Source organism: Myiozetetes cayanensis, unplaced genomic scaffold (genome assembly GCF_022539395.1).
Source record: "Myiozetetes cayanensis isolate MyiCay16 unplaced genomic scaffold, myiCay2020 scf5-8, whole genome shotgun sequence".
Taxonomy (NCBI): Eukaryota; Metazoa; Chordata; class Aves; order Passeriformes; family Tyrannidae; genus Myiozetetes; species Myiozetetes cayanensis.
Window position 1 is genome coordinate 102,612,475 of NW_026087742.1, and position 23,565 is coordinate 102,636,039.

General features: G+C 38.4%; 1 protein-coding gene and 1 long non-coding RNA gene across 8 annotated transcripts in view; one reads left to right on the forward strand and one right to left on the reverse strand.

Annotated features, from left to right (window-relative positions):
• Window positions 1-23,565, forward strand: part of CNKSR2 (connector enhancer of kinase suppressor of Ras 2) — a 207,917-nt gene that overhangs the window by 43,220 nt on the left and 141,132 nt on the right. For all 7 annotated transcript variants that reach the window (XM_050332516.1, XM_050332517.1, XM_050332518.1 and 4 more), the window contains exons 3-4: window positions 5,492-5,694; window positions 16,752-16,839. In XM_050332516.1, the coding sequence (XP_050188473.1) occupies window positions 5,492-5,694; window positions 16,752-16,839 (291 nt within the window). The remainder of the gene's footprint in view (window positions 1-5,491; window positions 5,695-16,751; window positions 16,840-23,565) is intronic.
• Window positions 19,514-22,843, reverse strand: LOC126648898 (uncharacterized). The gene is made up of 3 exons (XR_007630925.1): window positions 22,500-22,843; window positions 22,146-22,297; window positions 19,514-19,723 (listed from the first exon to the last, which is right to left on the reverse strand). It is a non-coding gene; the product is annotated as an uncharacterized LOC126648898 (long non-coding RNA).

Below are 23,565 nucleotides of genomic sequence, written 5' to 3' on the forward strand. Positions count from 1 at the left end.
ACAACTTTGGAGATGAAGGCTGGAACTTTTCTTCATGAATTTTGGTCCACCACAAATTTTAAGGTGTGGTTTTGAAGTGGCTGCCGTGTGCTGTGATATCCATGTGATGCTGTTTTGATTATTCATTTAAAATCTTCCTGAGGCTTCTTGAGAAATGAAAATTCTGTGAACTTTACTGTTTTCAGGCTTCTTGGTTAAAAGCAAAGAAATGATACTCAAGAAATAAATATGGAAGATGAAAGCACTGAAAAATAGTGAGGAGCTGAATTATGCTAACCTGAGGTGATTTTAAGTCCATTTCTTAGTGGCCATATGACATTCTTGCCTAAAACTCCTCTGTTCAGCCTGTGAATAAGTGGAAAAAGCCTTTTATTGCATTAGAGAGAAAATTTGTAATTACATCTCTGTGGTAGTTATCCATGTTACTGAGAGATACCAAATATAATTGAGAAGTTGCACTTTTTTACACATAATTTATTACTCAGTACAGCCATCTAGACTATAAAATTTGTCTTTTCAAAAGGTTGCTTTTTTTCCTTCCTTAAAATACAGTGTTTGTGTGTGTGATGACAGACACTTACCAAATAAAAATAAACCTTTACCTTCTGCAGTTTATACAGTCAATGGTTGCCTTGTGCAGAGAGGCAGTAGAAATTAATTGATGTAAGCACTGCTATCTGCTCTGCCTGCCTGGTGAAGATACTGCTTTTATTTTCTCTTTGCCTCCAAGCACCAGTATTATCAGTAGTATCTTCAGTTCCCATCTCGTGTCTCTTCAGTAAGAGTTAGCACTGGTCACTGCGTGCCTTTTTCTCCGCTGGTTTCCAGCAGCTTTCTGGTCTGAAGAGAAGAAATAGTGATTTAGGGAGGTAGGCAGTGGGGCCACATGCTGATTTCTCTGTTTTGGAGTGTTTGTAAAAGTCAAACAGTGTCACTGAACTTGATATAGTATTTGTGCTTGGAGATGTAGAGGTATTCATGGTTGCATAAAAGTTGTGATTGAGACTTCTCTTGTAGGGGATTTCTGGATTTGTTAATGGGACTGTGGCTATGTGTGCATTGAATGTTGCAGCGTGTTTAGATCTGAGCTTGGCTTTTTTAGTTAGCTGAGATGTCTTTGCTCTTGCAATGGGCAGTGTAAAAATACCCTAAAACTAAAGGTCTTGGCAGCTTCTAGACACTGTGTCTGAGCCAGCAGAGATAGTTAGCACTGTATGAATTAGGAACACTTTACTTTTTTAGCTTTGCTGACAGACACACTTCCCCGCCAGTAAGTCAAGTGAATTTAACACGGGAAAGAGATGAAATGAGGTCTGATTTTTTTATTATTATTTTTTTAATTTTATTTTCATTGAAGGAAATAGGGAACACAACTAATGAACATTCATCATGCTAATCCAAGACAATTTTGCTTTACTTCCCCATGGGATTACTGAGCTCTCTTTCTACCCTTGTGGTGCTGGTGCAAGGGTGGGCTGGCAGAGGGACTAGGCTGGCTCTTCTCACAAAAAAACTGAGCAAAACTCATCAGTGGTGATTAGAGCTGCTGCTTGTCAGCATGTGAAGAAAAGAGCTACAATTCGTCACTCACACTGTCATGTGAAGCCACAGAAAAGTAATTAGCAGGTAAGATGTCTATTAATAGCTCCCACCACCTTTAGTTCGAACACCTGCTGACAAGCTATTACTCTGTGTAGCTTAGATTCATCAAGTTCTTGTTTTATGATTGCCAGAAGAGACTCCATTAGAGCCATTTCTGTTGAGGCAGGGTGTCTGAAGAAACTCTTGCCCTGTGGCCTCTGGTTGAGACAGCGGATGTGTACACTTGCATTGCTTCTCCTAATCTCTACAAGCATGCAGAGATTTCTTTGTGCTTCTTTCAATGACTGTGAATTTGTTTTGGCTAATGAAAGCATAACTTGTGTTAGTGCTGGCTAAATGCAGACTAGGGAAAAACAAAGAACTGTCTCCTTTGCCTGCAATTATCTTCTTACAGTACTTGAAAATAAACACAATGCATTTCTAAGAAAACCATATTGTTAATAGTATATTATCGCATAGAAACTGTGATTACACTGGGCAGTTTTTATTTAAGCAGTCTTTTTTCACAACATGAGACTCTATCCACTTTTAATGTGGGCCAGAAATATTAGTGATAAAAAAAGTGGGGATTTTGTTACCTTGGCTGATGTTTTAGGATCCTTCTACTAGAAGGCTTCAATAAACACAGCAGCCCAAAAATATATTCTGCCTGAAATTTCTCTGTATTTTCAATCTCTGACTTTATCTATCTCATATTACAGATGGAGGCTTTACCAGCGTCAGTGCCATCCTTATATAAGACTAAATTTTATATGTAGTTTAGGCTGAAATTTTATGTTAAAGAACACACACATACACATTTGATGAATATGTGTGAAAATAGGCTTTGTGTCTTTTAGCACTGCCTCTTCCTTTCCTCATATCTGACGGTGAAAAAAAAAAAAAGAAAAAGTGTGTAGCTATGGGTGGCCATGACTTAGATGATGACAAGAAGCCACTAAGCTTTTGTAGGAGCTGATTTTCCAAAGAAGCATATACATGAAGGCAGCCCGTTTTCCTGTTGTATAAAAAAATCTGAGTGTTGCTTTGCTTGGTCTGCAGTGATCAATATTGCAGGTTTTCTTTTTTGCCGGTGCTTTACTTTCTGGTGGGACTGGAGGTCTGTCTGTGTGCTGCCTGCCAAGGCTCCTGCTGGGGAGGACGTGTCACTCCAGCGCAGGCTGGGAACCAGCACCCGCCTGTCTGAGCAGATGAGGTACACACAAGGTGACAAAGTGGGGGATGGCAAAAGACAGGGAGTTAAATAATTTGGGGTTGTTGAGGAGCATTGGGACGCAGCCTGCGCCTCCCCCAGCCATGGGCCCTATGTGTGGCTGGTTTGGGGAGGCAAGCAGGGGCTTGGGCTCACCCAGCTCCTTCCCCGTGCACACCCCTACCTTAGTTTTATATTTGTATAATCGCACTCAGCTTCTTAGGAACATACCCCTGAATTAAGAAATTCAGCATTTCAGTGTGTTGGACAGAAGGCAGCCCCAGAGAAGCCCTGTGTCCAGCCTGCAGTTTGTGGTCTTACTGTTTCACTGAAGGATGTGAGTGTCATGAGCTCACTTGTGTTGGGGTTTTGGTTTGCCTGATCTGTAAGACGTTTTTGGCAACTTATCATTTGTCCAGGATATCTTTGATTTGTTTCTTCCCCCATTAATTTTGCCAAAATGAGCTAGATGCTCAAGAAGCAGAATGAAGTAAGGACAAACCTGCTATTTTTTTCAAACTTACTCCTACCCACTCCTCTGTCTCCTTCAGGCTCCCTCAGCCAGAGCAACCACAGAGAACTGCAGAAGAAAACAGACTTATTTTTATCTGATGTTTATCCCTTTACTTTGGACTGATTTAATAAGTTATTAGTTATGAGCCATTTAGCTGCATAATAAAGTATGTTTTACTTTTCAATCCCAATTAATTGTTTTCATCTTGTAATTTTTTATTTATAACCTAATTTTATCTGTTGTATAATTGCTCTTGAATATTTACATGGTAGAAAAGTCACTGCCCAAACATACAATTTGTCTAACTGGGAATCAAATGTGGAGGCAGAGGACAGTGCCTGTGCAGAAACTATGCATGATGAGAGCATGCCTGCAAAGCCGCCTTTGCTCAAAACAGGGATGTTCACAGAAGTTCCAGGAGTGGTTTTTAAAACACCTTAGTGTATGGTCACTGCTGAATTCCACAGAGCATCCTCTGCTTCCAAAAGATGGTGGTTGTTCTAGCAGCTCCCTCACAAAGTGCATTTGGTTTACAGGCACAAGGAGCTGGCTGGGAGATGGCAGACAAGCCCTGTGCTGTAGTCTCTCCCTGCTGTGATGATCTCTCATTGGCTTGGGAGTGGATGTTGTGGGAGGGCTGGGTGCTCAGCAGGACTAGTTTCTGTAAAATGTTCCTACAGCCCCTGTGTCATTAAAGAGGATTAAATTCATTTAGTAGATGGTTTGGATTAGGAGTGTGACAACTGCTGTAAACAATCACCACCTCACCACCTGCCCAATTCTTATAGAAAAGAGGTGAGTAAGCTTCAGCAGTCTTAAATTAGCATTGGCAAGTTTATCTCTTTTCCCATCTCTTCTTGTGGACAGATTAGTATGGAGACCAAACCGGTGGCATAGGAGGAGGGCTGGGGAGGACAGGGAGGGTCCTTCAGAAGTAGATTTTTCTGTGTGCATCTGAGGAGCTTTGGGCATCCTATTTCATCATCATTTGTGGTAGGAAATGGTCCACCTTCCATAGTAAGTTGCCTGTTCCTTTGTCAACTGAACAAGTTGTCAGCACCCCGTGTTATCAGCCTGTGATGTGGTTAAAGAGAGGAGCACCTTCAGAATTCCGTAAGTGTCTAGAGGAATACTAAACTCAAATCTGTGCAACTGCTTATTCCTTTGCAAAGGCAAAATAAGGCCTCTTTTGTAATAACTCTATTACTCTCTGCATGAGTGAGGAAAACAAATCTATTGTAGAAATAACAAATCCTGCTATATTGTATTGTAATTGAACATTAAATCAGGGCATTCTCTAGTGCTGTTTTGGTAACATTTGTGCTTTTGAAGGATTTCCAAGTACTATTTGTTAATATTTCTGAATAATTATGTCTCTGCTGCACAACTGAGGAACTTAAGTTTAAGAAATTGTCTCTTAAATATAAAAAAATTAGAATTTAACTTTAAATGGGCAACATAGAGATTGAGCAGGGCAGTATTGTGTTGTCTGATCTGTGATTCTGATGGTCCTTCAGTGAAAGAAAGAATAAAAATGAGGTGCTAAATGTACTTCTATCTCTGAAACCAACAAAAACAATTTAGTGTCGCACCGTGTCCACACTGCGTGCTTTTGCTAGTTGCAAGCCCTCATGCCAAGTGTGATCTTAGGAATTATTGTGAGTAAGGACACGGGGGCTGATCCCTAACCATCATATCTACTGAGCGAACCATCTGATCAAGCTCAGGTTAGATGGGGCTCTGAGCAACCTGGTCTAGTGAAAGGTGTCCTCACCTGTGGGAGGGGGGGGTGGAACTAGGTGATCTTTAAGGTCCTTTCCAATCCAAACTGTTTTATGATTCTGTGTTTTACTGAGAGTGATGCACTGCTTTGAAAAACAATCTTCCAGACTAGGTTTTCTTCTCCTTTTTGAGATGTTTTTCTCAGTGCACTTAAAATAAGCTAAAAGATCACTCATAATTTTGCTCTTCTTTTGTTCTGTTTTTATGCACTTCAGAAACAGAACATCCTATACATTTGAAAACTACTGAGTGGGTGTACTTCTGCCTTAATTATTAGGAATGGTTAAGTTTTGATGTAGAAGAACAGTCTTGGTGTTCTTGGTCTCCCTTCTGTACTTCGACATCTGTAAAGCTAACTCTTTTTTTTCTTTTTTTTTCTTTTTTTTTTTTTTTTAATGCAGAACTATGGTTTGGAAACAGAAAATCTAAAAACCCTTTCTCACAAACTGAATGCATCTGCCAAAAATCTGCAGAACTTCATCACTGGAAGGAGGAGGAGTGGTCACTATGATGGAAGGACCAGTCGCAAATTACCGAATGATTTTCTGACGTCGGTAGTGGATTTGATTGGAGCAGCTAAAAGTCTGCTGGCTTGGCTGGACAGGTAAAAACTCCCAAATGTGTCACAAGTAACACACACATGCACAAACCCCAGCTTCTTTACAAAATGTAATGTAGACATTGAACGGAAGCAGAATTCCTTTATGTATTCTGAGGAGATGTTTGTACCAATTGTTTTTGTTATGTCAGCATGCAGTTCAGTACAATACCTCCAAATGCACTGTAACCCTGCACATATCTGGAAATACAATAAATCAACAGGATGACATACTTAGGTTATATATGTGTTTTTTATTAATATAGAACAACCCTTTGACATGCATAACTCAGATTCATTGCTCTGATACTACCAAGTTCACAAAACTGTAATCATACTTTTCATTACATAAGTGTCAATATATAGTTTCAGAATGTATGTGTGTAAAAACATGCATTTTGTGTTTTAGGTTTTTTAAATGGCAGTGAAATAGCTCTGAAATTGCAGAGGCAATAGGAACTGTGTTTGTTACACTTTTACATCTGTTACCGGAGCCCCTGGTGGTCTAGTGGTAAAGGCGCTGCGCTATCACCGTGGAGACCCGGGTTCGATTCCCGGTCAGGGCCACTCCCTGGCAGGTGGAGCTCGTTAGCCCTTAAAGGCAACCCACCTACGTCCTAAGGACCTCGCTGCCACCGTCCAAGCTCGCTTGGCCCCGGCAGATGAACCTTAGGATTAAAGGGTGGGCTCAGTTCCGCGCACACTGTGTCTCACCTAAAAAATCCAATGCGCAGGCTGGAAGGTGTAAAGACCTTCCCCGGATCTTCGCACGCGAAGACTGGCCATTATTATTACCTCTGTTACCTAGGAAGTATTTGACTTAAGTGCTCCCCTTTGCTACATTTGTAGTGATGTTTTTCTAATTATAACAAAAGTAATAAGTTATATGGAGGTATTTAAGATGATCATTGAGACTCCTGAAGTGTTTAAAATTAGTTTGTTTGTATATCTTTATAAAATGCATCACAATGAACTTCCATCAGCAAAATTAAAATGTTTATCTTGATTTAAAGGTGTATCTTACATTGTAACCAACAGCTGAATTTCTGTTCCGTGTGAGCTTTGTGTAACTTTTAAAATCCAACAGAATTATTTGGTTTTACTGCTGTGTGTTTTGTGTTTCATTTTCCTGAGGAAAACTGGCTTCTGTCCCATAAATGATTTCCATATGAATGGTTTAGGTGAGGCATGAGTCTTTTCCATTTCTTAAGCCAAACAGCAAGCTCTTTGTTTTGGTCAGGAGATTACAGCTACCATTGCTCCTTTTTTTCTATTCTGCTTCTACCTTTCCCCAAGTTTCAAACCTAGAGTAACCAAAGTTGGCTCCTACATTTCTGTTTCGATATTTAACATTAAATTTACAGAGAATTAATGTAATCTCATGGAAAGAATCTAGTATTGAATCTTGAAAAATGGGGAGTAAATTTTTAGCTCTGTGTCTAACCTGTCGTTAATTGGAATACCCACGGACCTCACTTTTTCTCCCTGAAAAATAATTTTTGGCAGAGAACAGCATATCATTCTGGGCTTTAAAACAGAAAGAACGGTAGAAAAATGTAGGTTTTTTTGTGTAGACAGATCAGTTTTTGCCACTTCTTTCTATTTAGAAATAACCTTGGTTTTTTTCTCACTGGACCTGTGGCCATGATTAAAGACTGTTAGTTACAAAGTTGAGGTTCTTTTTGTCACTGTACTACTGTGCACTGCATGTACTTTTACATTTAGTTGAAATGATAGCTGATCAGACCCAGGAGTTCCAAGAAGTTAAAAATGAGGGCAATCCTGGTGGTAGCCTGCTTTTAGCAGTGCTGTCTTTAGTGTCCAAATAAGGCTTCAGATTTCTAGGAAATTCCTTTTGAAGATCTATGTAACTTCAACACCTGGTTCTAGCAAATCTTTCCTGAAACATTTAAAGACTTTTCTGATTTATGAGCATCTGGGTATATTGGTAAGGTTTGTTCTTTCTTCTTTGTGAAGTCTCCAAGTTAGAATGAAGGCAGGCCAATGACTGCATTTTTCTCAGGAAGTGGGAACATATGGAGATCAATATGATTCTGCTTATTATTATGCCCTCTAAAAAGGTATTGGGGCCACTAGGGGGAGATAGAAAGATTTTAAAAAATAATTATTTAAAGTGAGGAACATGGATTTACTTTTATTTTGCACTGTTACTATTAAATCTGGGCCACAAATCTTGGTTTTTTAGTTGGTTTCTAGTACCAGTTTCATCTCTGGGGTTTGAGAGGGTAGAGCAAACCATTAGAAGGAATGAAGTGACTCTTAGGGTTGTCCACCCCATTGTAACAGCCCTACTAGGCTGCCCCTATGCAGTGGTTTTTTAGGTCACGTCTGGGAAAAGCATCTTGCAGCAGCTCCAACTTGCATAGAAATGCAATGATGTGTTTCTTATGTGTAGGGAATAGTGATGACTCCATACAGGTTGTGCTTCACTTGTCGCTCTAGTGAGTTCTCCTTTTATGATGTTTCTGTGGGACACTTACAATCTAAAAGGACTTTGTTAGGCCAGGCACAATTATCGAAAGGACTGTGAGAGTCATGATTTGCTGAGTTACTTTCACTGTGGCTCTTTCAGGGCCAGTCCAAGGACACTCTTTGTTCCAGGTCTCTGCCTGGAGCAGTCCTACTTCCAGATGTATGTCAGAAATTGAGTTTTACTGAAAATTAGGGTAGATTTTATTGCCAGGCTTTAAAAGTCTTTTGGTTTAGTTTCATTTAGGAGCTGGAAAACTTAGTAGAGAATTCTAGCTATTTTCAAAAGAGGTTGGCTGATGATTTTGAGGAGCATGAAACAACTCTTCAATAACGTCCTGTAAAGAAGCTGTCATCATACTGATAGATTATGTCCTTAAACTAATTTTAACTTCCTGTTATTTTCTCAGCATGCAAAACCTATCCTCTTCACAACTTAATAATGTTTTGTTTTATACACTTGCCCTAATCTTAAAATTCTTCCAAGTGAATTCCCTGACAAGATTGATACTTGCCTGAAAAACTGTGAGTCTTCTGTGAAAGTATGATGCGTTTCTACGTGGCAGTTAACGTAGCTCTTAGGCTGATGGAAAGCCACACTGGAGGCCATAGCAACAAACTGCTTACTTGATGTTCAAAGCAACTTGGCGTCAATATATCTCCAGTGATACTTCTCAGGAATTAGAGTATAATATATTCTGTCAGTCAGGTCTTCTAGATTTACGGTTAAATAATTGGTATTCTTTTCAGTCTTTGCTCCCGTAATTCATCAAAGTTGTATTCTTTGGAATAGTAATATGTGCCACCTTTCTTAATCCTGCTTTTTCTCTGATGTGTCAGGTTCCTGGAAATTCTCCTTCCTTTTTAGGGCTGATACACTCCATCCTGGGAAGGAATTTTTTTTTAAAATGTATAATTAAAGTAGGATTACTCTTTTGAGTTCAGTACTCTGAATTCACAACATGAACGTGTCATGACTTTGTGACATAAAGCTGTTTCTAGCCTCATAAAAGTATTTTTTTTTCTGTAAACTAGTATGTCCAGTAGTATCTGCACATTTAATTGGAATTGAAATTAGACATATTTATTTCTGTTAATCCCAGGTAAGGTTTTGTTCTTAAAGCACACATTTAAAATTAATTTGAAAATCACTTTTTGAAAGTGTTGCTTCTTACAGGTAAAGCTCATTACTGTAGTCTTGACTGGGAAGAACTATAATGCTTTTTGTGGAAGAGGAAGGATCCTGAGCGAGCATGAACTGGGGTGACATTTGGTGGCAGCTGCATTAGCTCTGTTTCTTCCTGTTTCTCTCCTTGCTCTGCCAGCCCAGGCTTCTGCTGATGTCATCTTCCAGGTTCTTCTTGGTTTGATATGTTCTTTTCATTCACCTCCACCACACTTCGGTTGTCTTTGCCAACCAGAATCCCTGGAAATCTGTATTTCCTGCATACTGCACTAAGCAAGAAAAAAATTCTTAGTTATGCTTCTGGGCTTCCTGTTCCTGCCTGCTCTGGAGTGTTTGGGCCATGTTACCTGAAGCAAGAACTCCTCATACCATGTATCTTGTGCAGTATCAAGAAGAATGTTTTGAAGCTTAGCAATAGGAACAATATCTGTATAAACTACAAACACATACTTAGTGGATAGGAGTGGGGAAGGGTTGGTTGCTTTTAGGGCTTTATTTGAGTCTTCATTAAAGACAACCAAGATAAGGTGGTAGTTTATTTTTCTGCTAAGAGTTTAAGAAAATATAATCTACTTCCCATGAGATAACTGCCACAACATTTTGCGTCTGTTGTTGTGTCACAGCTTTTAATGGTCGTGAAATAGGATTTGTCAGGGACCACTGGATTTTTTTAGTGTACTGTTTGACTCAGCCATCTGTGTGGGCAGTGATTCAATATGTCTTTCACAGAAACTCTCCTGTAGCCCTTGGTTTTCACACTAGCACTATCCCCCATTTGGAAGTAAAAAACTTAAACAGTGCCTGCAGATTACACTGAAGTCTAAGGAGCAGGAACAAAGATCTCGCGGAGATAGATTTTGTATTCAAGTCTTTCAGTGCTATGGCCAGAGAAAAGCTAGCAGGCAGGCTGACAAATGTGCATCAGTCTGATTAATTTAACGCTGCTGTCTAGATTCATGATACATGGACAGAATGGAACAAGAAGATGAACAAAAAACCCCATGTAAATAGAAATTGTTGGTTATATAAAATATAGGGTAAAATTGCTGACAGAAGTAACAAAATGAAAAATTTCAGTGTAAAGGCCTTTCTAGCAAATCTAGGTCTGCTTTTAGGGCAATGCATGGGGGTGGGGCGGGTGATGTGTAATCCTTTAACTTCTAAACCCCAGGTGGGCGAATCATTTTGGTGGGGACTTAAATGTATTAGTATTCTTTGAAGCACTTATGTGTATACATAAATCTTATAAAGCAAGGCTAAAATCTGTGCCTGAAGTTAAGGACATTTGAATGCTTCAGTGGTTGACAGCAGAACTGGACCTCCAAGCCTTAAGCTGTGAGCTCTGCTGCATCAGAGAAGTGCAGCCTGCAATGATGTAAACGCTCTTTGTTTATGACTGAACAATTCTAGGTGTTCGGCTTCAGTGCACCCTTTAAGGCTGCTCTGTATGAAAGCGTTGTGGTAGCAGAACACGTTCCCCACTCCAAAGTGGATCTCCCTCTTTTCACCATGGTGACGTAGTCAATGCAGACGTTTTCTTCCACTATAGGTAAAATGTGCTCAGCTGAATTTCTTTGTCTCGTTGATTTTGGTGAATGAGCCTTGGTGATGTTTACGGTGTGATTATTTTGTAGTTTTGAGTTAAAAGGAACATTGTTTGCAAGCCCATAACTTCTTACTTACAAAGAAAGCGTTACTGGTTTAGATTCTCCTTTATAACAGACTTCATACGGTCCTGTTAAGTGTGCTTGGTTATTGCTTGTCCTGACAGGGTAAATCTGGCTTGCACTCAAGATGGTGGGGGTAAACAAATGAAAACCCAAGCGAAAAGAAACAAAAGAGTTCAGCAGAAACAAAAGAACTCAGCGATTCTGTACTCACCACACAAATAATGCACTTTCTGTCAATCGGTTTTTAGTCTTAAACCTGCTTGTTTCCTTTATACATTTTCCTTTATGCTGGTTTGAATGGTATGCCAAACCTGTCAGTAAGTGCTGCCTAAGAATGCTATGGTACTTAACTGTATTGTGCTCCTGGAACAGCTGTAAATGTTTAATAGAGCACTCATTTAAAGAATTCCTTTATCCAGTGTGAATTTTACTGCATTCTTCCCTGATTCTACATATAGCAGCTGCATTAGAAAGACAAATAAAATCTTTGTTTCATGAAAGCCTGAAACTATGAATCTGGGATGGATTTGGCACATATATACAAGAGTATTGTACATTCAGATTTTTATTTGAGCTTAATATGTTACCTTTGAAGACTGAGTTATATGACTGCTTTAGTTGCCTCTCTCTTTAAAAGATTTTCTATTATTATGTTTAATCAAAAGGCTCTGAGGATGTTTTCCCTTGGTAGGATGCTAAAATAAGTATGGGATTGGTTTTAAACCCATCACAAATTCTGTTATTATAAAATACCTCAGTACTACAACTAGTAGTGAAATATGATTAACTTTTATTTTGGGCAATGTTTTTACTAACAACAGTCAGTATTTGTCCAAATTGCAACTTTTTAAAGTGAAATAGATATTTCTATGTATCATGTTCCCCTAAGTGAATTTTATATGAAGAAGACAGATGAGGTTAATGCATATGAGGCCAAAAATGTTGATAACATAGAAATGCCGAGTGTCTGCATCTCCCTCACAAATTTTTAATTGTTTGTGAAGGATATTCCTTCATGTGCAATCATAATTGTGAGTATTAATAGCTGTTGCATTGTATTATTTCTTAAGGCTGTGAGGGAATTAGCTGTGCTACATTAATGTGGCTGGTTTTTTCTACCAATCCTTCAGGGTGGCTTAATTAATTACTGTTAGATAATATAATTTTATTTTTCATTCTGAAAGATGCAGATACTGCTAAAGATGTTAATAAGGTCTCAATTCATAAAAGTGTACACACACTGATTGTGTTTTACAGCCTCCAATTACACATGTATAAAGAAACTCACTTTTCAGAGGTGTTATATTATTTATGTTAAAAACACTGACTTAAAAAATGTGAAAAGAACCAGTAGGGCTGTCATACCTTGTCTTAGAAAAACCTTGCATACTATAGACTAAGGTCTTGAAGTTGATTGATTTTAATGTTTAAAAAACAAATAAATTTTCCCTGTGAATTAGGTGTTTAGAAGCTCTTTATCTTGCTGTGGTGTCCTAAGGTAGAGGCTCACAATGTGGGTTTGCACTGTGGAAAAATGTAGAGGTTCCCACTTTTCCAAGTGCATGCACGATCACAAAACATGTATGAACTTAATTATCCTTGAAACCTATTACCCACCCATTTGTGAAAGTGGTTTGAAAATTACTAATAGCTTTAAAAGTTGGAATGGAGAATGATGGAGAAAAGGTGAGACACAGGGCAAAAAAACCCTGCATGTGTTTGCAGAAGCACTTGTGTGATCTTTTCCTTAAGACATCAGGTGTAGAAGGGGTAGACGAAGAATGAAAAGGGGAGACCAGCAGAGGTCTGGAAGTGGAAATGAATGGAAAGGGCGTGTGGTCAGGTAGGTGTGCTGTGGGGCTACAAAGGTGTTTTCATGTGGGTGTTGCAAAGAAAGAGAATTAGAGTTTTGAAGGAAGAATAAACAAATCACAGGAGAAACTGAGTAAAAAAGGTTCTACAAATGGAAATGACTGAGAGAGAGGTGAGACAATGAGACACTGAGGTCCATGTCACAGCAGGAAGTTGGGCAGCATGTGGCTCCAGTGCAAGGCAGTTCTTTAGTTCTTGTTTAACTTTAAGAGCACCAAATTGGACAGTACATGTCTTGAAAATAGGGTTTTTTTCCTCAGGGAATTTTCTTCATTGGAGCTGTAGGAGGTACCTGAGAACTGAAGGTCCAAGGGACTGTGAAAGATGTGGCTTTGAAAGAACAGAGTAGAAATTTGAAACTGATAAAAAGGCTCTGCCAAGCCAAGGAAATAATTTTTTTCAAGTAGAGAGAAGTACTCTAATTGGACAGGGAATTTCTTATACTTGGTATGTGCCTTGAGGAGGAAAGTGTTTTAGCAGCCAACTGAAGTTATAGTGTATGTAGGCTTTATTTGCATTTATATAAGTTGGTTCATCTGTTCACAGTCAACAATAATAATAATAATAATGGCCAGTCTTCGCGAGCGAAGATCCGGGGAAGGTCTTTACACCTTCCAGCCTGCGCATTGGATTTTTTAGGTGAGACACAGTGTGCGCGGAACTGAGCCCACCCTTTAATCCTAAGGTTCATCTGCCGGGGCCAAGCGAGCTTGGACGGTGGCAGCGAGGTCCTTAGGACGTAGGTGGGTTGCCTTTAAGGGCTAACGAGCCCCACCTGCCCGGGAGTGGCCCTGACCGGGAATCGAACCCGGGTCTCCGCGGTGATAGCGCGGCGCCTTTACCACTAGACCACCAGGGGCTCCTAGTCAACAATACTGTGCTGTAGTAAAATTACGATCAGTGGATATATTACCAGTATAGAGTTTTTTGTCAGATTGGTGTTTTACGCTGTACCTCGTATGAAATCCAGGCAGTGATCCTACAATGGAGTTTCTGTTGATATTTTAATTGAAACTGCTGGCACATTGTTATACTAAGTCTTGCTGAATTTCTGCTGTTGAAGTTGAGGCTTGGGATGTAGATACCAAAATACATTTCCTTTGGAGGTAAATATTTAAAGAGGCCCCTACCATTTCTCCAGCTGCTTATGCAGTAGTGGCTGTAATCTGCAGTTGTGCATGCAGATTACCTCCAGAGAAGTCTGAACTGGGAAGGGGGAGGAAAAGGGAACTGCAATTTTACTGGTCCAGTTTGCATCAATACCCCAGAGAGGCATCTGCAGAAACTGATGTGAGGGAGTTGGTTTATAAGCTTACAGAGACCTACAGAGGAGGCAACTGGAGGACCCCTTAGATTTTCTACTGGAGTAAAGTTTATAAAATATGGACCTGTCTCCTTATCTTTCCAAGTTGTTAAGCACTTTTCAAAATATTACATGTTGGTTACTGATTTTTAGTAATCTCCTTGCTGCCGACACCCTTGCTGTCTGTTTCACATGCTGTTGCCAGTAAGCCTTCACTGTGTTAACTTCAATGTAACAAAAATGAGTAATGTCTCAGTACCTTTGCCTGTTCTTTAATGTCAGCAGAGTTTATTTGGGGCATTTCTAATGATCTCCATGAAGAGCAATGATGGTAAAAATGCCATTATTTTCCTCATGAACCGTGAAACCAAGCTAAATTACAGAAGTATGAGAGAAGATGATGTGGTGTTAGAAGCCAAAGCCTACTGTGTGATTTTGTTTAGAGAAATGCTGGAGGCCTTGAAATGTCAAATAGATTTCGGTTGTGTAATTTCAGGATCAAATTGTGTTAATACCCATACTTTAAGTAAAATAATACCATTTGCTGGCTTGATTCCATTCATCTTCAATAAAAGTGAGTTCCTAAATGAACATGACCTTTTTAAATCAAGGTTTCAGGTAGATTTCAGAAGCTCAACAGTTGCCATTTTGGAAGGAAAAATATCAGTATTTTTGTACATCTTGACTAATGTTTTTAACACATTTATCACAGAATCATAGAATATGCTGAGTTGGAAGGAACCCATTAGGATGATTAAGTCCAGCTCTTGTCCTGCACAGGACATCTCAAGAATCACACTCAAGCACTTCAGTCACTTTTTATCCTTTAATGTGCTCATATGTCTCCTGAACTTCAGGAGATCTGTGTGTGTATCTGTGGGTTGACTTGCTGTAGTGTGTGCCTCCTGTATGGTTGCCATACGCTACAGAAAACGTGAACTCTGGATTGTGATTGTATAAATGTGTCCAATAACTTTCATAAGGCACCTTTTGGAATCTACCCACATGCTGTCCACCAAGTCCTCTCACTGTCCTGTCTCTTTTATGTTTCTTATACTCTGCCTATCTTCCAATTTCTGTACTTTTAATTTAAAAGAATGTACAGCTTTTCTCTCTAGAAAATACAGGCAGAAAGTATATGTCATTGTGAGATGTATTGCATCAAATTAAGGCTGCTAGACTTGAGTAAGCACCTCAGAGTTAATTCTGTCTTACGAACCCTCAGGGCTGGATTGCGAGCCCTGGAGAAGAAAGAGAGCACTAAATGAAGCCAACACAGATAGGCGAGTTCATGTGGTGTTATTAATGGGCAGTTCCAAATCTGCCTGCACTAAAATTTCAGTAATTGTGTATATGGAAAAGAAATTTAGAAACCTATTAGAACCAGTAGAACTATATTTACAGTTATCATTTGGACTTGCTTATAGCAGAGTTCTTTGCGTACTGAAAGCTTGTCTTTAGGCTTAGATAAGGAAGGCGAAATAACAACCAGTGCTGTAAAACTCTTTAAGGTATATAGAAATATGTGTGAAGTGATGAAAGAAGGCAGTTGGGGAAGGGATTAGTCACCCAGCTTAATTTAAAGGCATCCACACTTAAAGTATTGTTTTGAGATCTTGGCACATTTGCATGATCTATTGTTAGTTTATTCAGGCATTACAATCCTTCTGGTTCTTTGCCACCTTTTTGTTTGTTTGTTTGTTTTAAATGTTGGAAGCAGGTATATTAGCGAGAAATGCCAGCTTTATGATGCTAATAATGTCCATGAAAACCTCATTTGCAACACTGATTAAGTCAAGGTCTTTACTCATTTTAGGGAAAATACCAGTCCTGCCTAGTGTTTGGCTACTTCTTGAATATAGAATATAGGCCAAGTTGAGTTTAGAGATTAAGAGAGACTTGTAGTACAGAAATCAGATGACTGCCAGCTTCATTAACTAAATACATTTTAGCAGTGCTTCTAGAGAGCAGGCAAGCTTCCAGGTAGGCAAGAGTTTTAAACATTCTAACATGAAGTTTTATGGTATAGGATATACGTAGGTAATGTCTATAAATGTTGGATTACACTGTGCATTTCAGTAAGTACTTCTGACTGTAGCATAACGTGTGGGCATGTTTGGTTGTGCTTCCAGTTTAGGCTTTGCAGCTGCTTCTGACCATTGATGCATCTCTGTCTCTAAATGCTATTCCTCCCTTTAGATAAAGATTTTACTTATTCTGAGTCCCTCCCTTACTTTCACCAGATATTAGATCAAATCCCAAGAATCTCAGTGAATCAGCCAAAAGCTTTTCTGATCTGATTCACATCTGGACACCATTCCCATCTCAAGAGGAGGTAGTGCCTCTGGTTGCCTTTATAAGGGTATTCCAAAACAAATGCAGAGGGCAAGCTGGTTTTTTTTTCTGGGAGAGTAAAGGCAGTCCAGAAGTAAAGTGTCAGAAATAATGCTTTCATAAATGGAATTTCTGAAAGAGGAATTTAAATCTGCAAGTGAATATATGCTAGTACTATTCAACTTTTTTTTTTTTTTTTTTTTTTTAGATCACCTTTTGCTGCTGTCACAGATTACTCAGTAACAAGAAATAATGTCATACAGCTTTGTCTGGAACTAACAACAATAGTACAACAGGTATGAGACAATTTGCTTAGCAATTTATTTTTTCCTCAATTGTAAACGGCTATGACATTCTTAACACAATTTTGTTTTACTCTGTTTATATCATTGTCTAACCAGATTGAGGGAATACTAGTACTTAGTAAATGCTTTCTAAAAATTCTATTTCCTGGTTTTATAATAATAGTTTGAGTTGTGCAAAATATGTGCCTCTGCATATCTCAGTAGTAAGATTCATCTTGGGTTCTCTAATCTAATGTCTACTTCGTAATTTGTATATTTAATTTCTTATATTTTGTCTTTAATTTTTAATTAGCTGTCTGGTTCAAAAGGTCTCTGTGTATTGGACTTTAGTATTCTACTCTTTCATACAGTTCATATCATCTAGAAACTTTTTAGGATGGCACATGTTCCCACCGAGGTAGAATATTTTGAATACATTTTTGTACCTGCTACCTTTAAGAAATCCAGAAGTAGATAATGAGAAGCACTTGCTTAACGGGCTTCATTTGGGAATGGAATCCTGAGAACCTTCCCCAGCCCACCCTGGTTTAGGTCTGTCATTATTTGTGTGTTGTTCTGCTGAAATGAAAAGTCTCTTTGCTGCCAAGCAGAAATTTGAGGGATTGTTTGCACTTGAGAAGACAGAGTGAAGAAAAGGGGAGAGAGTGGGCTGGGTAGGAGGACTAAGACTTTTTCTGGTTTCAGAAGCATCAGTCCAAACTAAGAAAAACTAAACTTTTTCTATGGCCTCTTGGTGTGACTTTGTATGATGATACTCTCCCTTTCCTAAAAGAAATGCATTTTTTCTAACCCTTTCATAAATGAATGCAATACTGATGATTTGCTGTGTTTGCCTCCCCCCTGAGTTGGAAAGAAGCAGTATTACTAGTCCCACGTGCTCAAGCCTGGGAAATGCAAATTTCTCACTTTTAGATTTATTTTATTTTCACCCTCAATTCTGTGGGGGGGTTTTGATGTGGAAATGGAGGATGAGCTTTTCCGTCCCCGCTGGCCACAGTGAGGGTGCCTGTTTGCTTTCCAGGCCCAGGCGGAAGGGGTAACGCTGCCGGTCCATCCTTTGGCTGCCCTGGGCTCCTCCCATCACCCTGCCTCAAACTGGGATGGAGGTGCCAGCACTGGTGGCTGTGGGAGAAGAGCCCAGGCCTTCAACTTCTTGGCTGCCTTTGGCATGACATGTGTTTTGTATCTGTTGTCCTGTAGCCTGTTGTGCCTTGTTGAGCTGTGAGGAGGGATCAGTAGGGTGGGAGAAGCAGTCATGGAGGGCATCCCTTCCTCTTCTCCAAACTGTTTTTTTTCAGAATTAGCTGTGCATCACTGTCTAGTTTTTAATTTAGGGAAAGAGCCACCTGGTCCATTTTCATGTGTCCACAATTAGTGAGAAGGTAGGTAAAATAACAACTACTGCAGTATTTCTCAGGAAATAATTCAATATCAATTTATTTTCTTACAAATTCATCCCTATCCATGATACTACTAATTCACTGTGGTGTAGGTAAATATTTATCTATGTATATTTTACAGTGTGAGTGAGAATAATTGTTATTATTTAATACCTTTGGAGAACAGCAGTTTTACCTTCTCCAAGAACAACATCATTCCCCAATCAGGAAGCAGTTTGTGAATCTACACTTTGAAGTCAAAAGGAGCCTTTATATGCCTAAATTTAATCATGCTCTGAAATTGAATTGGGCTGTAGTCAGAAGAATGATAATGAAAAATTCCATTAGTAGTCCCAAAGACACGTGGTTTGATCTCTGCTTAAAACAATTGCATTCCAATGTAGCATTTCAGATGTCTTAGCTGAGCTTTTTTTCTATATGACCGTTGAGCATACTGAAAATCTTTATTGTGCTTTCTTAAGACTGTAAATTCAGTCTTTCAGTATCACCTCAACAGGTGTTTTTTCTATCTCAGAATCTTTTTCCTTTTGTATGCAAAGTACTTTATAGTACTTTGCTAAATTAAAATAATTTATAATCTTTTTTTGATGGAAGACCAAGAGACAAGGCAATGCTGCAGTTTTTATTTTAACAGCAGATAACAGCTTTTTATAATGCTCAAAGGTTTATAAAACTATACAGTCTACACATTTTTAATACCTCTGAATTTTTAAGACATTTGTACTATTTAAAAATAGAACTCCAGTAACTGAGTTCCATAAGGGTTTTTTTGTGTTAAGTTACAGCTAATTAATTTACATTTATTGACCAAAAGTCAAAAAAGGATTCTTTAGCCAAGATGGAGGGTAAAAAGTACTAAAATTACAGTGGCTTGCTTGATTTATTTTGCACATTTTGTAGCTAATTGTAATGTCAGTGTTTCTTCATAGAATTTAGTGATATTGAGTCGTGTCCCCCCCTATTATCAGAACTAAATGGATAATTAAAAAAAAAGTGACAGAATTACATCTCTCTTATAAGTATGAAATCTAAGAAAATGTACTGAGTGTTTGTGCTTTAACCTTTAAATAATTAGCAAAGTTCGAGTTATAATAATTTCTTAGAGACAACTCTGGAATAAAATGCAGGAAGACACATACTTTGTTTTAACCATTTAATTTTCTATGTATGTTGCACATTGCCCAGGACCTGATAGGCCAGTGTGCAGTGGATATTTGCCAATGGAAGCAAGTCCTTCAAGTAACTGCAAGTTACTGTAGCCTGCTTTGCTTTTGCACTAATCATCTGCTTCTATGCAGCTGCTTTATTTTGGCTTAGGGATTTTTTTCTCCCCCTTAGGATTTTAGGATATTATTTCATAGCCTCTTGCTGCAGGTTTTCAGTCTTGATACCATCATCCTTGCTGATGGCTTATTTAATTCAAGGCTTGCATTCTTGCTCATTTTTATAATCAGCTCTTCCCTTGCAGTAGAACACTGAAGGAAAAAAAAAGACAAACAAATTAATGAGACTATTATGATTTTTCCTACTATTTCCTTGCACTGTGCCTTTCTCTCCTACACTATCTACCTCTCTATAGGAATCAAAGGCTGAGCATTATCTGTTCTCTCTGTTTCCTCTGCAATGAATAAAAAAGGCCTTTTTTTTCTCAGTGATACAAGATAAACGTTAAAGAGCTATGGGTGAACAGGTTGGGGGGTGGGGGGTGATTGTTTTGGGATGTGATTTGTTCCCCTTTGGTTCATTCCTGAATTTAGATATGTGCCAACAGAGTTGTTTCAGCCACAAATGCACATCAGGAAGAACGTGAGATGCTCTTGCCTCGATGGTGTTCATGGAAGTCTTGCTATTGACTTAGTTAGTTGGGTTGTTTAACTTCAGGAGGTGCCAGGAACTGGTCATTTTAAGTGTCCTGGTTTTGTTTTAGAGAGGTAGCAGTAGCTATGCTCATAAAGTAGGGAACAGAAAATACCTTGCTTTCTTAGGCAATCTGTAGGTAGCTTTTATTATCATTCTCAATGCTTTTATTCCTTAGGAATTCGTTAGGGTTTCACTAAAGAAACTTTCTTCTTTAGAATTGAAACCCTGGAAATCTTGGGAATATCTGAAAAGTCTGATTTTATATTGACTTTGTAAGTTACCAGACATTTAAAGAAATCTTGCTGCTGAACACCCTATTTCTTTTATAGCTCTTTAATAGTAATCATTAGTAGCCCTCATCACATGTTTTTTTACTTTCCTTAATCAGCTTTCACAATGATTTGCTGTGTTTATTTAGTTTTAAACCACTAATGTTTATCTTGCAGCTTTAATGTCTTGTGGGATTTACTTAGCGATATGCCCCAGCAGAAGCATGGCTATAGGCATGTAAATACTCCTCTATAGAAGCTTCACTGCATTTAATTCTCCACCTAAACACCACTTTAAAGAGGGATTGTGTGATGGAAGCAGTTCACTGTAGCAGGGGTGGAGATGGAGAGTAGTCACTTGGCTGGCATGGGTCTGTCTTGCATTGTTGTCACAGAGCACACTTCTGACATCAGCTGTCTCACAGCAACATTTGGAGATAAACTCGGATTTTGAATGATGTGAGGTGAGAACTTTAGCGATGCAGTTTGGGAGGTGGTGTCCAGGAGGGAAAACAGCAAAGACCAAGACAACCATCCACAAATACGCTGTCTGGACATTATAACCACCTGGGATTTGGGAGCTAAAAGCTCTGATATGAGTGCATAGAGAAGTGCCCTGTGTGCTGCATCAGCTGAGGGATTTGGAGCTTACTCCCCATTTAAAAGTATTTGACATACAAAAAAAAAAAGGGGTTGCCCCTACTCCTTACCCCAGTGGACGCATTTCCCATACCAGGGTAGTATTCTTTTTGGGCTTTTAGCCATTGTTATTTTTCAGATAAAAACTATTGTAAAGGATCATGAGTTATTTCTTAAGTAATACACTGTTTTTGCATATCGCTGCAGTTTTTGTAATCAAATGTCTGTAACTTTAACTGAGGAATTTTTCAAATATTAAATCTCACTGAGAAACATTAAGTTCAGGCTTGCTTTCCAGTTAAAAGGATAAAATGGAAATTTACTTTCTCAGCTCCCCTGCTCTGACTCAGAATCCAAATGCAGTAATATAAAATGGTTCTATTCATTTGGTAAGGACAATATCAAATATGTGAATGAAGAAGAATAATATCCTTAGCACTATTTTTACAAAGTATCTCTCATATAATCTTTTCAATCACAATTCCTCACTTTTGTTTTAAGTCCTAGTTATTAAGGACTTTAAAGCCTTGCTTAATATAGCTTAAAGTTTTTTAATTTCAGGTCATACCAAGTAGCTAATTACCTCAGGTATCTTTAGCTTATAAACTGGTTTGAATAGTTTAGTGGTGTAAATCTTTTATTGGTTCTTCATTAAAGCTGCTTTGCGCTTCCAGCTTGTTTATATTTTCAAAGCAACATGTGTTTGCTGGAAACAGCTACGTATTAAATTTTCAAGTTTTTTATTTGAATTTTCAACATTATTCCTTCTGTTACCAAAATGCTCACAGGAAAATCTTTGTTAGCCTACTATGGTAATAATCTTCTCCCTCTCCCCTTTTTTTAAATAAAAGTAGTTCATGATAAGGAGGCCACATTCTTGAAGTTTAAAGTATATGTGTGCATAGTACATTGTTTATACAAAATGCCTCCATTTTAGATAAGTGTGCAAGTAGGGGGTAAGTGTACAAGTGGGTAGCTAAATAGATGTGGGGGAAAGTTAGAACCAAAAGCTCCCCTTGAAAACAATACCCAGGCAATATATGCCTGTATAGATGACATCAAAAGGGTGTTCATGTGAGAGTGTTATATAAACTCATTGTAAGTAATGCTGACAGAAATTCAGACTCACCTTGTATCCTTCGTGTGCTGCTCTTATGCAAGATTTTCTGTTGCGTGAGGTTCAAAGCAGTCCTCAGAAGTTGTGGTGTTACAGGATACATGTTGTTCTGTGCAGTTGTTTTCTTGCAGTTGACTTTTAAAAGTCAATGTATAATGTATAAGCTAAAATAGGAATTAAAGGATTGTTGGAAATATGAAGCTGTTTCTGTTTACAAGAAGCTAAATCAAAGTCGTTTCAATTTATGCTGTTTAGTAATGTTTTTCTCTTTTTCATAGCAGAGTAGCTTATTTATCTATAACACAGTTTTACAGAAAATTTCAGATGTAATTTAATGTAATGTAAAAAAGTGCCTAAGGTACTTACATTGATGCCTTTTTATGATTCTGGTAGTTTCTTTCTGCTATTTTATCATACTTTTTTTTCCCCTTGAAATGGCTAACTTATATATATATAGTCCTTTGATTTAAGTTTTAAAGTGCTTTTTGAAACGGAGTTAAGCATGGAATACCTCAAAGATTAAAATGCCAGTAATAATCTATTGGAATGAACCACTACTAAAACCAATTTGATGACTCATTAGTTGTCATTGATATATATGTTGTGAGAGCTGTAGCATTATTTTTCCAAACTTGTGAAGCTACCACTCTGTAAAGCTCTGTGAATTTGTTAGCTGTGTTTTCTCTTCCATTCTTAGAGAAAGTGGTTTCTTTGCCTAGTTGATGGAAAGAAAAAACCAAAATCAAAAAACCACTGAAATATTCAAAAGAATACTGAGTATGTAAGAAGCTTAGTGACCAGAAAGCAAAAATGGGTTGGTGTTGCCTTGTTTGGAGTTCTTTTTCTTTGGTTGTTTTTCTTCCAGATTAATGATTGACAGCCTCTGAATATGGGGAAAAAATGAAACACAAAGCAGAATAATTTGTGAAAAAAGGAGTAGTCTTTTTGATGGGGCATATGCTGGTAAACCGAAGCAGCTGTTAAATTTTTCCAAAAAAAGGAGCCTGACTGGGTCAAGGTGACAGTGAAAGAGTCAGGAACTGTCGAGTTAACTCATGCACTCATGGAAACACTTGCAGAAAGTAGCAGAAAGTTGGTGGAAACTGAGATGAAGTGTAGACAGAGGGGGAAAATGTGTTTTCATATCTCATATGTTTCCTTTAAATGAAAGCTTTTTTTCTTAGACTGATTGTTGTGGGCACTGTGTCAGTGCACGCTGAGTGGCATCACAGTTTCCATTTGAATAGAGGCAAAGAGGGGATATGCCATGCTTACTGTGTAATTCTTTATAAATGGAAAATTGAATTATTAATGATGATCTATCATGTTGGTCATATCAGTAGATTTGAAGACTAAGACTCTGCATTTCTTTTACTTTGGAAACTGATTTCCCTTCCCAGAGGCAGTATGATCTCTGTAACCAGGTGCAGTG